Below are 15,525 nucleotides of genomic sequence, written 5' to 3' on the forward strand. Positions count from 1 at the left end.
CCCCCTGGTTCAATCCCCAGTACTAAAAAAAAAAAAAAAAAAAAAAAAACCCACTAATTCTGTGACATGTTTCCAGCTCTATTGAGCAGTGAATATATGTTTCCATATATTGTAAGTAATGCCAGCAGATGTCTGGTTGCCCATGGCTGGGGAAGAGGCCAGAAGGCATAAGTGACTTGGTTAGAGTGTTATCTGAAAGGCTATTAAGGACTAGGAATTTTAGGGTAAAGCTCAGGCCACTAAAGTATAAGCAGTAACCAGGGCTAATCATGGACATACTGTTGTCACGGAGATTCCCAAAAACAAGAGAAGAAAGTAACCCCAGAAAAGACTGCAACTTCTTATTAGTCTAGCAAGTAGTGTTTAGCAATGCTTGGAATCTTGTTAGAAGTGCAAACTCAGAACCAACCTCAGACCTACCGTGTCAAAAATACTGGTGTGTGTGTGTGTGTGTGTGTGTGTGTGTGTGTGTGTATGTGTGTGTGAGTTTATGTGTGTTGTGTGTGTTTTGCTGGGAAAGGAGGATGAAGACAGCACCAGGTCAAGCATGTTCTGTGAGCCACAGAAGACTGGGCAGGGTTTTATTCTAGTTGCAGCAGGAAGCCATTTAAGAGTTTTAAGCAAGATCTGATTTTTGCTTTAAAAATTGCAGTCAGTATGTTGTCTGTACATTCTCCCATCATTCGTCACACGGCAGCCACAGTGGCCTTCTTTCAGTTCTTTGAACACACTGAAACCCTTGCTACCTCTAAGCTTTTGTACTTGTGGCTCCTTCCGGAATGTTCTTCCCTAGTAGTTCACCTGGCCAGCTCCTTTTCAGGCCTCACTCATGGCATGGGCCACTCAGAGGCCCTTTCTGACCATTCTAACAGGTCTTCCCCATTGTCCCTACCTCATGATCCTGTTCATTTCATTTCCCTCAGAGCACTACAGCTCTTGTCCCAGTGTGTTAATTATTACCCTATTTGTTCTTATCTGCCTCCCCACTCGATTGTGTTCTCTTGAGGACAGAGTTGTTTTCTGTCTTATTCATGGTTATGTATCTAGGACCCAGACAAGTTTTTAGCACACCATGCGTTCTCTTTAAAGATGGAGATGCTGGGGGCTGGGGATAGAGCTCAGTTGGTAGAGTGATTGCCTCATAGGCACAAGGTCTTGGGTTCACTCCCCAGCACCACAGGGGGGAAAAAAAAAGTCCTACCTATGGCTCCAACACAGGAAGTCGAGTGAAGAAGAGCCAGCAAAGAAGGCTAACTACAGTAAGGGCTGGGGTTGTAGCTCAGTGGTAAAGTGCTTGCCTAGCATTAGTGAGGCCCTGGGTTTGATTCTCAGCACCACATTAAAAACAAACAAACAGTAATTTGAGGAATATATTTTTTTTGTTTGTTTTGTTTTATTTTTGGTACCAGAGATTGAACCCAGGGGCACTCAACCACTCAAGCCACATCCCTAGCCTTTTTTTAGTTGTATATGGACATAATGTCTTTATTTATTTCTATGTGGTACTGAGGATCGAACCCAGTGCCTCACACATGCTAGGCAAGTGCTCTACCACTGAGCTACAGCTTCAGCCTCCCCCCACCTTTTTTTGTATTTTATTTAGAGACAGGTTCTTGCTGAGTTGCTTAGGGCCTCACTAAGTTGCTGAGGCTGGCTTTGAACTCATGATTTTCCCGCCTCAGCCTCCCGAGCCACAGGAATTACAAATGTATGCCACCGCCCCTGGCATTGAGGAATATTTTTTGAGAATGTGCAACTTTCTTTTTTCTCCTTAAAGTATTACTCACTAATTTTGTATTCATCAGTAGATTTGCCTGTAGCAATCATTTTGTGGTATCTTAATGGAGATTTTTCTATTTCCTTCATTCTACATATATTATGTAGAACTCATCTGTAAAGAAAATGTATCCCTTTCCTCCAATTTATTTATTCCACCTTGTCATGCATTCAGGGACATGTATTTTGTTCTTTGGATTATTAATCAGTGTTTTTTCGTGGAGAGGGTACCGGGGATTGAACTCAGTCAGTATTATAATTTTTTAAAATTTTTCTTGCTCAAATTGTTCTCGATTTGTCTTTGGGAGCTCTTTTAGTTGGATCTTTTTTTCCCCCTTGGTAATGAGGTTTGTACCAAGGGGTACCCCATCACTGAGCTACACTTCCAACCCTTTTTATTTGAGACAGGGTCTTGTTAAGTTGCCCAGGCTGGCCTGGAACTTGCAATCCTCCAGAGTCTCTGGGATTTTAGGCATGTGCTACCATGCCTGCCAGATGCATTTTTTTTTTTTTTGACATGTGGTCATCTCTTCCCTCTCTCTCTCTCTCTTCTACTCCTTTTCTGTAAGATACGCAAGCTCATTCTGCATTTTCTCCATCTCAGCCCTAGAACTAGCCATTTCTCCAAGGGACTTGGGTTCCTTTTGTTGGAGAATAGCATTTTGAAACTAAGATCTGGGTGCTGAGTGTGGTCATTGCTGCTGGGGTGTCATTACTTCTTGGTCCTCTTAATGGACAATACTAGGAAGCATATGTTTGTATACGCTTATGTATACATATTTATTTCTTTGTATACTTATTAAAATAAACAAGCATTCAAGCTGTATTGCCAACTCTAATGCAACCTCGCAGGGTCCCTCCTAGCTTTCCCTACCTCATTGTTGTTTCTTTCTGGGCCAGTGAGAAACCTCTCTCTCTTTATCAACAGTAGATTTATTTATCTGTACAACCCTAGTACACAAAGTAGTTTCAGAATTGCCAACCCCGAATCTGTGCAAGACAATTTGCCAACAATACTGCACTGTTTGTATACAGTTCTTTCTGATTTTAATCTTATAATTTTAAGCCAAAACATTGCTTTCCAAGTTTAAGTTTAGTTTTTTTTAATCCCTCACTCCCTTCAATGAGATTATGTTATACATTTGTTATACAACTAGATTCATTTGTCATACTCTGAGTTTTCAGGATAGCCTGATTATCTTTTTTATATTCACATAAATAAAAGTCTCTCTTCATGGTATGTGCTTCTCTGTGTTTTGATAAATGTATACAGTTATAAACCCGCCACCAAAGTACCATGTAGAACAGTCTGTCACCTAAAGATTCCCTTGTGCAGGTCCTCATAGTGAGCGCCTCCTTTCTTCACACTGACATATTTTCCATTCCTATTACTTTACTTTTTTCTGAATGTCTTACAAATATGGAGTTCTTTAAGTCTAAGCCTCTTTCACTTAGCAAAATGCATTTAAGAGCATGTTGTTATTTGAACCAATGGTTCATTCCTTTTTCCTGCTGAGTATGGACAGGCTCATAGCCACTCATGGATTGAATATCCACAGTTGGTTTATCCATTCTTCTGTGGAAGCACATCTGGATTATTTCTAGTTTTTTTTTTTTGCAATTATTAATGAAACTGCTATTAAACCGTCATGTGTAAGTTTTTGTGTGAGTGTAAGATTCCAGTTGACTTGGGTCAGTTTCTGGTAGTGAAATGGCTGCCTCCCATAGCTAGATCCTTATAAGAAACCGCCATACAGTTTTTCAAAATAGCTGCTATGCTTTGCCATCCCAATGGTGAGAATGAGAATTCCCGTTGTTTTGCATCCTCACCAGCATTTTGTTGTCTATACTTTTTAAAACAACTTTTCCTTTCCTTAGGTCTCTGCCTGGATCACAAAATAATCTACACCCTTGCCACCTGCTGGTATTGGTGCAGGTGATCAGCCCTCTTCCTCTGGGTGCTAAGTACTCTCTTCTTCTATTTCCCAACAGTCGGGAAGGGCAGTTCCAGCAGACATTCTTAGGCTGGCCTGAGAGACAACAGCACTTTGCTGGAGAAGCATTCCTTCCTGGATTTCCCAAACCTTTGCCTTCGGGGCAGCCTTTGAGCTTCTAGCTCCTTTCAGCCTCTGGCTAATCTAACCAAGGGAATCCACTGACAGAGGAGGGTGGTCAAGGGTCTTCACTAGAGACTCTTCAGCGGCTGAGGAACCAACAGGAGAGACCACTTCGTGTGGCTTTCCAGCTGGACAACGGTACTCATTCATCAGGAGGGAGCTGAGCACCAGGCTCCCTGTCTCCGCCTTCTAACTTGGCAGGTAGCACATTCTCATAGTCGTGAGTGTCTTCGCGTGACATTTCTTCTCCATGTTTCATCTGACAGTCCTCACTCGGTGGGGATGCACAGTGCCCTGAAGATAGGGAATTCCTTGTGAGAGGGTGGATGTCAGTCCCCGGGCCATGTGTCTTTTCCTCTTCATGGCCTGTGTTTGAAGATGTCACTTCTTCCTCAGTTTGCTGCTGGCTTCCCTTGGGATCTGCTGGTGGGACATTCTCATAATCTCTGCAGCATTGAAAAGCCACCCAGGGCAACTCCTCTTGGATGTCCTCGAGATCCAAACCTGTCATGTTGACATAGTCATTTGAGGTCTGAGAAGAATCCTCCCCATCGCTGAGTGGATCACTGTCCTTAGTTCCTGGAGCCCAAACGCTGGTACAGTCACTGGCATCCCCACAGCCCTCGTGTCTTTTCTCAGTTAAGTCCGACTGCTGGGCGCTTGAAAGAACAAGGAGACTCTCAGGCAGGCTGTCATCAGGAGTTAGAGTCCCAGCCATGTCTTCTGCTGTGGGGACATTGACATAATCATTTGAACCCTCTGAAGAAGTGCTCGAGACATCCCTGGAAGCTCTGACATTGACGTAGTGTGTCGAGGGGGTGACGTTCCTGCACACCTGGGGCACCGTGGCATTGTCGTAGACACCAACTGCGTATCCCATGGTGTGGACACGGGCTGTGTGCATCTGGAGGGTGCTCTCTGCTTGGGAGGGCTGTGAAGAAGAAGAGAAAGTGACAGGATGGAAGCAGAAATGTGGACAATGTCTCTCTTCTTCCCTGTGCACCACTTACTAGTGCCACCTGGTTCCTTCATTCAGTCCTCTATCTGGGGTCTCAGACCACAAGGCTCTAGCTGTCAGACAGGTATGAATGACGTGGACTGAGTTTAAGAAGTGCAATCATGTAAATGGGATGACAGGCTGCAACTGGCTTTTGGCCACAGTGTGGGGGTTCAGTGGGGCGTGGGGAGGAAGTGTCATAAACTAGAGAGAGCCTGCGTCCCCAGATCACACTGAGAAGCAACATGGCACAGGGACTAAAGGCAAAGGCTCAGATTGGTGCTGAGTGAGTTAGACCACTTCACCTCATCTTTCTGTCTTTATTCTCTAATTTGTCAAATGAGGATTGCCGCAGTCTTGGCTGGGCACAGAATCACGAGCCACTGAAGCAGGAACAAAACTTTATTTTGAAAAAGCCGCTAACACTCTCCGCGCCAGCGAGTCAAAAACCGGTCCTCCCACGAGGGTGTCTGACCGGAACCGCGCGTCCCGGAACCCCCCGTCTCCTCCGACCTCCTCCGGAATTCCCTCCTACTATCCTTCCCCAACCAATGGGAACTCTCCAGCAGTCCCGTAAAGTCCCGTAACTTGAGTCCGGTAGCAGGCCAAGGTGAACAGCGGGAGTCCAGTTTGCATATGAATGTAAATTTTAACATAATCATCTCAGTGGCTAGCTGGCGTCACTTTACAACCAAAGGTGCCATACATCGTATATATGCTTGTGGCTCCTAGCAGAGGATCATCATTGTATCAACTTCATAAAGGTTTTTGTGAGAGATAAAAGGATCAGATACATATAAGGCGCTTAGAATAGCACACCGACAACACCAAGAAATGCTTGCTATTATTTCTAAAGGGACACTGGTGCACAGCTCCAGCTGCTCATTGCCATTTAGGGATCCTGGTCTGATGTTTCCAGAATTTCTGAATTTTCAAGAAAAGCAGGATATCTGGATTTTTCGATCTGTAATGTCTTCAATATTCACATGTCGGTAACTCATTCAGCGTGGTCTTCAAACACTACAGAGTACAAACCATGTGTGGGCCTAACACAGTTTGAGTCACACAGCCTGGTGGCACACGCCTGTAATCCCAGAGACTCAGGAGGCTGAGGCGGGTTCAGCAATTTAGTGGAAGAATTAGAGGAATTTAGCAATTAGTGAAGCATTAAGCAACTCAGTGAGACCCTGTCTCTAAATAAAATACAAAATAGGGCCTGGGATGTGACTCTGTGGTCGAGTGCCCCTGAGTTCAATCTCCAGTACCAAAAAAAAAAAAAAAAAAAAAAAAAAAAAAAAACTTCAGCACAGGGACTTGGGGAGACCATTCAGATCACCATGGGGATAGCAAAATTTAAGCAATTTAGAAAAAGAGGAAGCAAAAGTGGTGACATGGGGTGGATGCATAGTAAAGAAACCTAAATTTCTGGGAAACTGGATGATGATGGGCCGAGTGACAACAGATTGTCCATCAGCAGTCTCGCTGCACTTGCCCAAGGATGACCACTTAGTAAGATCCTGCCTCAAAATAAAAAAAAAAATTAAAAATTAAGTGACAGAGGATGGAGCTCAGTGGTAAAGCCCTCTTGGGTTCAATCCCCAATACAAAAAAAAAAAAAAAAAAAGTCCGGGACCTAAGCTCTAACTGCAAAATGTCCTCAGGGACTACCCAGGTCTTCGAATGGCTTTGGCAGGGAATTTCCTCTGCTCTGCCCTTTCTCAGTCACTCAGACTCCTTACCCAGGAAGTTACAGGCAGGAGTAGAGGCCAGTGAGTGGGAGGAGGAAGAGGAAGCAAAAGTGGTGACGTGGGGTGGCTGCATGGTAAAGGAACCTAAACTTCTGGGAAACTGGATGATGACAGGCAGAGTAACAACAGATTGTCCATCATCAGTCTCGCTGCACTTGCCCAAGGATGACCGCAAAACCAGAGGGACTGGTTTTTTAACAAGCAAATAACATGTGTACGAAAATCAGGACCCTGGCATTCAAAGTAGCCCCACTGTCACCAAACTGTTGTTGAAATCATCCTCGGGAGCCACCTTTAAAGCGAGATTATAAAACACACAGGACTACCTCTGTGAATCCTAACACTCCGCTCATAACCCCAGAGGCTGTCCCCATGGTGATCTGAATGGTCTCCCCAAGTCCATGTGTTGAAGCAATTGTTTTTCTTTTTGGTACTGGAGATTGAAGTCAGGGGCACTCGACCACAGAGTCCCATCCCCAGCCCTATTTTGTATTTTATTTAGAGACAGGGTTTCACTGAGTTGCTTAGTGCTTCTTTTTTCCTGGGGCTGGTTTTGAACATGTGATCTTCCTGCCTCAGCTTCCCAAGCCACTGGGATTACAGGTGGGGGGCCACGGCTCCCTACCCATGTGTGGAAGTCTTAATCCCTGTTGCAACAGTATTGAGAGGTGAGACCTTTAAGAGGTGATTAACGCTGTTGTCGCGGCAGTTAGTTATCACTAGTTAGTTATCACAGAAGCGGGTTCTTGATAAAAGGATGAATACTTCCCTCTTCTCTCTCTTTACTTTCCCTCATCATGTTATAACAAGCAAAAAGGTCTTCACCAGATGCAGTCCCTTGATTTTGGACTTTGCAGTCTCCAGAAGGGCAAAACAAATAGACTTCTATCCAATAGAAGTTACCCTAAATGGGGCTGGGGCTGTAGCTCAGTGGCAGAGCTGAGTCACATGCGTGAGGCACTGGGTTCGATCCTCAGCACCAAATGAAAAAATAAATAAAATAAAGGCATTCTTTCCATCTACAACTAAAAAAAAATTTAAATTAAAATAAATTACCTCAAATGGACCAAGACACCTTCATTTGATCAAATACTTTCTACAAGGGCTTCAGGGCTGAATGAATGATTTATGGAGATTTTTGCTTTGAGGATCATGGAGACAATTTGACACAAACCCTAGAAGTAACTCTCAGAGCTGGGTTTTAAGTGTCTTGAGTATCAATAGCGTCATCAGTACTCAAAATGATACCCACCTCTGACACTCATTGGATAAGCATATTATCACATCTTTGTTAAAATAGTCAATTTCAGTTCCACATTATGTTTGAATACTTTTGCCTTTCTTAAAACCCCAAGCACTTACTCCTGTCTTTCTTAATTTTTCTCCTTGGGCAGTAGGGAGGTCTGCAGCTGGTCATCTCAATTTATTAATAGGCCTGCAAGGTGAGGGCCAGAGGACATGCTGTTTGTCGTGAAACCAGATCCAAGACCTACAACTCATTCCCTTCAGTTCTTCGGCCAGAGACCTGTCATTCTCTCCGGGGGCTTGTCTTTTCACTTGACTTTTTTTTTTCCAGGGCCGGGGATAAAATCAGGACTTCCCACATGCTCAGCAGGAGCCTTGTCACTGAGCTACACCCCAATCCTTCACTTGACTCTTACCATATGCTCCGGGCTGTCGGAATTTCTGGACAGGAGGCTCTCGGCACTGAACATGCGGATACTCCTTGGCTGATGTCTCCCTGAAAGGACAGAGAATGAAACCTGAAGATAGTCAGTCTTACATGTGCTTCAGCTCAAACTATCCCTGCGTGATGGCTGAGCTGGGTTTGTGTGGGACCTGGTATTTCCAGACGGAGCCTGGTGTTCTGTGATGACAGGATCCGACCTGCCAGGCTTCTGTGCTCTGAGACTTGGAGGCCTCCTTGGAAGCTCCTGCAGAGCACTCCCCCATCGCTACCCGAGATGCTGGCTCCAGGGTCTCCTTAGGCAGGTCCTCCCCACATCTGGACACATGCGGCTCTCCTCTGCTGCCTTAATGTCAAGAAAAGCCACAACCCCAAGCCAGGATGATCCTTGCTTCCTTTTTAGAGCTCTCCGGGCCTACCCTGGAGTGCAGCTTACAGTCTACCTAGCTCCTTCTTCTCAGTGCTCTCTGAAGCGCTCTCTGGAAGCTTGGAGCAAGTTGCTTCCAGGTGGAGAGAGGTGCATTCTGGGAGCTGGAGTTCAGGTATCAGGACTGCACAGATCAGAAGGAAAAACTTACCCAGCTCTTCTTGCCGCTGAGGCAAGAGATCGTAAATATTTTTGGCTCGTGGTCTGGGTCGAGGCAGAGTCAATGAGGGCATGGCTGTCACTGGGAGGTAAGGAACCCGCCCTGCAAAGCAGTGAGAGAGATGGGGATCATGGCACGGGTCAACTGTGAGAACACTTGGGGACAAGATGCTCCCTGGAAATGTTCCCCACCCCTACCTGGTAGCATAAAAAAAATTATCTTTTTAGACTTGAGCCAGAATTTCCATTTGAAATTCTGCCACACTGTCCTCCAGTGCCGTTTGAACTAAAGGAATAGGGGACTCATGGACAGAGGCAGGATGAGGGTGAAACTGGCTGCAGGGGCACTTGAGCCACGTTCTTCTGATCCCAGTGCACTGCAACTGAGGACCAGTGTGCCAGGTAAGGGCAGAGGACTCCTCAGAGCCATGCCAGGCTGGAGGATTAGCCCTACTATGTCTCAACTGAAGATATACAAGGACTCACGCTTCTTCCGTTTGTTCCAGTTCCACAGGATGCAGGCCACTGTGATGAGCAGGAGGACAGCCAGGAGTCCCACTAACCCAGAAAAGATGATGCTGCTCTTGTCGTTATCTCTAGGAGGAAAACCAAGTGCCATGCTCCGGCTGGCTGTGGGGTGGTGGGGAGGTGGGTGGAGAAAACGTTTCCTTCAGGAGTTAGAGCTCAAAGATTTGGAATAGGAGCCCAAGCAAGGAAAGCCAAGGAGGAGTACACCAAGGGGCGAAAGAGAGGGTCATCTCTGAATAATGACTACAAGGAGAGGGGACTTGGACATGGCAGAAGAGAACCATCCCTTTAGAATGCCTACCAAGTGCTAGAGGTTTGCATGTGCAACTTATTTAGTCTTTAAACAACCCTATCTTGTTTTGAGGCCAGGGATCCTGAGATTTAGACTCAGGAAAGGTACCTTGTCCGAGATTACATAGGTAGGAAGGCACAGAGGTGCAACGTGAGTCTAGGTCTGCTAGGGTTCAAAGATCTTGCTCTTTTAGCCCTGTCACACTGTCCTCCAAACTTGCAAAATCAAATCCCTCTGCCCCTGTTTCTCCTCGTTCCCACTCTTGGGATTCCTGGCTTGCTTGGAGGAGAAGATTACCCAACTCACAATTAGGGAGTGGCTCTGTGACAGAGTCCAACTTGTATGAACTTGAGTAACCCCCAACTTGTGGAGCTGGTTTCCAGGCAACACCCAACTGTTGTGTAGAATTGAACCAATGCGAGTTCTGTGCTACCTTGCAATTCCCTGGCAGGGCCCGAGTCACCCTCTGTTTGCTTGGGTGTTGAAATGGATTCAGATGAGTGCAACCCCAGGTGGCTGTACCTACTGAAACAGGAAGCAGCCAGTGGAGGTTACAGCAGGAATCAGTAACTGAACTGCCACCCCCGAACATTAGAAACCAGATCACTACCAGGAAAGGTTTCTGTCCTCCAAATTCTAAGCTAATAATCCACCTTTCTTTTTTTCCCCTGCCCCATGCTCCTGTCCCCGACCCCCACCACAGTGCTAGCTACTTGCTCCTCCTCCTTTGGTATTTCTCATCTAGTGGCATGATCAGAAACATTGGTGACTTTTTTTTTTTTTTTTAAATCCAGGGGCACTTAACCACTGAGCCACATCTCCATTTTGAATTTTATTTAGAGACAAGGTCTCATTGAGTTGCTTAGGGCCTCGCCATTGCTGAGGCTGACTTTGAACTCACGATTCTCCTACCTCAGTTTCCTGAGCCATTGGGATTACAGGCGTGTGCCACTGCGTCTGGCTCCTTGGTGCCATCCTTGACTGCTCTTTTTCTTTATGCCCTCCTTCTAGTTCACCAGCACATTCTGTCTGCTTTACCCTGGGCATGGACCTCTACCCCAAACCCAGTTACCTCTTATTCCTCTCCTGCCTCCACCCTGGTCCCAGCCAGCATGAGTTCCACATGGAACTTTGCAATAACCTTCCTAATGGCTGCCCTGGTTTTCCTCTTGGCCCACATCCATCTTCCCCACAGGAGCCAGCATGATCATTGCAAACAATAAGGCAGACCTGGTTCCTTCTCTGCTTGTAGCCCTCCATGGCTTCCTGTCACCCTTGGAAGAAAGGCTACAGTCCCTGCCCAGTAAGGATTTTATGGCTCCATATAATCTTGCCTCTGCCTACCCTCTGATCTCATTTCCTACTACCTTTCCTCTGATCTTGACCTCCAGGGCTCCTTGCTGTTCCTTCCTATGCAAGGCAGAGGACTGTCTCAGATCTCTCTCTCCCTCTCCCAGCTCTCTGCATGGCTTAGTCGCTCACTTCACTCAAGTCTCTTCTGACATGTGAACTCCTCAGTCTTTCCTGGCCACACTTTTACTTGCAATCTCCTTACTCTGTTCTATTGTGTCCTTCAAAGCATTTACGACGGGTTGAGATTATATTAAACCTTCATTTGTTTATCTATTTTTCATCTGACACTCTTAGCTTCAGGAGGTAATGGACTTGTATGTCCTGGTCACCTGGTGCCTTCAACAGTGCCTAGTACCGAGCAGGAGCCTGATGAATATTTATTAAGTGAAGGAGTGAGTGAAATGATAAACAAATGAATAGAAAACGTTTTGAGGGTACTACCGCCATTATGGAAAACAGTATGAAAGTTCTTCAAAAAATTAAAAAGAGCAACCCCATGATTCACCAATCCCACTACTGGATATAGACCCAAAGTAAATGAAGTCAGTACAGCTGCACTCCCACGTTTATTGAGAGGTGTCCACAGTCCCACGTTCACTGCAGCATTATCACAATAGCCAAGATTTGGAATCAATCTAAGTGCCCATCAGCAGATGAATGGAGAAAGGGAATGTGATATATATATACACCATGGATTCTACTCAGTCTTAGAAAGGGAGAAAATCTTTGTGACTATGTGGATGAACCAGAAGGTTATTATGTTATGTGGAATAAGTCAGACACAGAAAGACAAATACTGCATAATCTCACTTTATATGTGGAAACCAAAAAAGTTGAACTCATAGAAGCAGGGTAGAGTGGTGTTTATCAGGGGCTGTGGAGATGTTGATCAAAGGATACAAAATTTCATTTAGATTGAAGGAATAAGTTCAGGAGCTCTATCATAAAACATGGCATTGTTAAAAATAATGTGTTGTACCCTTGAACATTACTTCCAGTGGGTTTCAAGTATTATCACAGATACACAAAAAGAAACAGTATGTGAAATAGGGCCTCCATTACTTAGCTCGATTTAGCCATCCCACAATGAATACATATTTTAGATCAACATGTTGTACACAATAAATAGACACAATTTGTATTTGTTGATTAAAAAATAAAAATTATATTAAAAGAGAAGTCGTTTTGGGGGAGTGCTTCAGCCTTGTGACAACTTTTACAAATTCATTCCTCATCAAGGCCCATGTTCGCCTGTAAGCGATGGGTTTTGGTTCTGATAATAACATTTGTTTCCCCAATCTAAGCAATTTTAAAATTTATGATCCTGGGTTTTAATTTTTATCACAGCACTGAAATTTATATCTATCAGAGTTGCTAAAGTTTCAACTCCTGATGGACCTTTTATTTTTGTTTGTATGGGACTGAAAGCATTAGCAATGAATTTACAACTGCAGTTAGTTCTGTGAGTTTTTATACTCTAAAGACATATCTCTGTTACATCCATTATTACATTTTCTATGTGTGGTTAGGTTGTAGGATCTAAAAACACATCCTTAGGACAATGGGCTTTTTGTTTCTATAGATTGGGGACAGAGATCAGGGTCTCTGAGAGAAGAAAGATCCAACCAGGCCAGGAAATCCAACCAACAATTTTTCTTCACCCCCAACATCTCCTTTTTTTCCTCCCCCCAACTCCGAGCAAATGTTGCTGATCTTAAGCTTGGTGTTCTTAGTGGACCTGAGCCTGGTCGTGAGGAGCAAAAGCACTGCTGGGTTAAAGGATCCTTGGAGTGGACAAGGCTTCTGACTAAATCAGGGGAAAATGGAGTTCACCACCCCAGATCACTCACCCTTCCTGGCTGCCGAGAGTCACCGGCGGCGGAGTGCTGGACTGCAAGGTACTCTTGCTATGCCGTAGGGTTGGGTTGGTGACATCCATCCTGGGAGAGCCTCTGAGGTGCTCTCTGGCTTCGAAGCCTGTGCCTTTCCTCAGTCATAACGAGCTAGCCAGCATGTCTGTTCCTAGTCCTAAGTCGCTGACTCCCAGGAGAAGAGGCGAACTGGTTCGTGTTTTGAATTTAACCACTCGATGTATTTTTAGAAAATATAAGAATGATAGAAACCCTAATCTGCTGTGTCCTCCAAACGTTCCCCAATTCACAAATTTACTCTCAAGGTTTCCTCTTCCTAAGTCTTTATTCATAAAAATTCTTTGCCATTAAAAAAAAAAAGTCTTTGAATTTTCTTTCTTAAGTTTCCAATCTTCTATTCTCGAACTTTCTCCCCCCCCCCCAAAAAAAAAAGACTCCCTGAAATGCCAGGCTGAGTAGATTCAACCTACAAAAACAACAGGTTTGGTTCTACCTGGGGCAGGTGGAGGTGAGCTCTCATCCGGGCGCTGGTGTTCCCAGCGTGAGGCCACTCAGGGAGAACGTCCGGCCCCTGCCTTCTGGTACAAACATGAGGGGCTCCGAGGGAGGAACTGCAAAGAGGCCCAGGAAAGGCTCCGTGAGAAACTTGTCATCCTCCACCCGCCAGAACCTCAGAGCAAAAACAGCAAACCACTTTGCCAGATGGAAACACAGAGTCAGCCACAGGAAGCAACACCACCGACGTGCTAATGAGGCACAGGGCACAGGAAATGCTGTTGATCTTCATAAGACAGAAGGAAACCTATCCTCAGCCCGCCGTTTCCTGGGCAGGCTTGCATGTGATTAGAAATGGGGAGGAGAGTCGGGGATGAGATTGTCCACCCTGGGTTCTGAGACACTTAGAGTTTTATAAGCCTCCGGGGTCATGGTGCTTTTTCGTGGAGAGAGAGTACTGGGAGGTGCTTTTAGAGAGAAGTGTGTGTCTCTGGCACCTGCTTCCGTGTGTGGGGGTGAAAGGCACAGAGGAACAGGCTTTAAAAATAGCTTTCCAGGTGATGTTGACAGCGCTGGTCTGTGTTTCATGCTTTGACAACCTCTGCTCTAGGGTGCTACCCCCCCAAACAGAGGTGAGTCTGGGTTGTCAGGGCCACAGGAGGTCATTTCTTCCACCCCTGCTCCCTTAAGGCCTGTGTCAGAGGCACCTGGCTGCTGACTACCTCCTGCTAGCAGGGCTCTTCTGCAGACGGGTCCCAGGCCCATCTCAGAGGACAGATGGCTCCCCCCAGGATCTACCTGAAGGGTCCCAAGCTTTGGAGATCGTTCAAAGGGAGAACCTTCTCATCTCCAAAGGTGCTGCATCTTAGGAAGGAATCCCAGTGAGAAGGGGCCTCTGAGACAGCTGTGAGGATGTGAAGAGCCTGTCGGACCCCGCTTTCCCTAAGCAGGCAGATCCCCAGACGGATGGTTACCGCGCCTCTCTCCTGTCCCCTCCCAGGGGACATCAGGGTCCTCTGCTTCCCTAAGACAACTGCCCTTCCATGCTCCAGGCTGTCCAGGGCAGGGACATGACTAACAGCCAGGCTCTCCAGGGCACTCAGCCACAAGCCGTTACAGCCTTCCCTCCCAGGAGCCTGACCTGGAAGGAAATAGAGATGACTTGGCCGCAGCTGGTTCTAGCTGGTTCTGGGTCTCTCTCTTTCCTTCTTCCTTTTTTTTTTTTTTTTTTTTTTTTTGTACTGGGCATTGAACCCAGGGGCGCTTTACCACTGTGCTACATCCCCAGCCCTTTTTACTTTTTATTTTGAGACAGGTCTTGCTAAGTTGCTGAGGCTGGTCTTGAAATGGACTTAGCCTCCTGAGCTGCTGGGATACAGGCATGTGCCACCGTGCCTGTCAGGAACCCAGGTCTCTGCCCCACATCTCCTTTGGATCAGGTCTGGGTAAGAACTGGGACTTCTCACAAGATCTATTGCACTGGTGGTCAGTGGCTGGCACCAGCAGCCTGAGCCATTGTAACCAATGAGGGATAGTACATGAACCAGGAACTGGAAGGTGATAAGGAAAGGGCAGATAGAACAAATCGAAGAGCCCTGACTACTATGTAAACAAGAAAAACAAAATGTTTAAAGTGCCTGCTCCTGTGTGTCATAGTTTCAGGGCCTCACTTCCTTTACCTGCCCCACCTGCTGCAGGTAAATAAGCTTCCTTCTGGCCCTCCCATTCTCTTCTGCCCCACCCCTGAGGGAACAACCTCCTCAGAGGGGTCCTACGCTGAGGCTGTTGTCCCTCCATCATCCTGCCCTCCTGTCTGTCCCCATGGCACAAATTATCTGTCTAGTCAATGCGTTAAAACAAAGTCTTAAAATAAAAAATGAAAAGGGCCGGGGAGGTAGCTTGGTGCTAAAGCACCCTCTGGGTTCAATTTCCAGTACAAAAGCAAAACAAAAACAAACCCCCAAACAGGTGTCTAGAAGATTAATCAAAACAGTAGAAGAACACTCACTCCTGGGAAAGCGTGTGTTTTAAACCCGGATGTTCTAGTGTTTCTTTGTAGCCACTTCTAATGATTT

The 15,525-nt window shown here is 45.8% G+C and overlaps 1 protein-coding gene across 4 annotated transcripts; it reads right to left on the bottom strand.

The window, feature by feature from the left end:
* Nucleotides 1–2,868: 2,868 nt before the first annotated feature.
* Nucleotides 2,869–13,700, bottom strand: LAX1 (lymphocyte transmembrane adaptor 1). 4 transcript variants are annotated; one of them, XM_081298455.1, is made up of 5 exons: nt 12,935–13,700; nt 9,398–9,537; nt 8,904–9,014; nt 8,300–8,379; nt 2,869–4,824 (listed from the first exon to the last, which is right to left on the bottom strand). In XM_081298455.1, exons 1-5 carry the CDS (start codon nt 13,021–13,023, stop codon nt 4,036–4,038), a joined length of 1,209 nt encoding a protein of 402 aa, XP_081154581.1. In that variant the 5' UTR covers nt 13,024–13,700; the 3' UTR covers nt 2,869–4,035. The 4 variants fall into 4 exon arrangements, with proteins under 4 accessions (XP_081154581.1, XP_081154580.1, XP_081154578.1 ...); XM_081298454.1 differs by having other exon boundaries at nt 9,398–9,541; nt 13,449–13,698; XM_081298452.1 differs by having other exon boundaries at nt 9,398–9,507; nt 12,935–13,698.
* Nucleotides 13,701–15,525: the final 1,825 nt, after the last annotated feature.

The sequence above is a fragment of the Spermophilus citellus genome (genome assembly GCF_964194105.1).
Source record: "Spermophilus citellus genome assembly, chromosome: 6".
NCBI lineage: Eukaryota > Metazoa > Chordata > Mammalia > Rodentia > Sciuridae > Spermophilus > Spermophilus citellus.

Coding starts and splice junctions, on each gene's coding strand:
- LAX1 (XM_081298455.1), bottom strand. CDS start 13,023: ATGGATGTCACCAACCCAACCCTACGGCATAGCAAGAGTACCTTGCAG. Junction 8,380..8,903: donor TCAGCGGCAAGAAGAGCTGG/GTAAGTTTTTCC, acceptor CTGTCCTTTCAG/GGAGACATCAGCCAAGGAGT. Junction 4,825..8,299: donor CCGACAGCCCGGAGCATATG/GTAAGAGTCAAG, acceptor TCTTCTTCACAG/CCCTCCCAAGCAGAGAGCAC.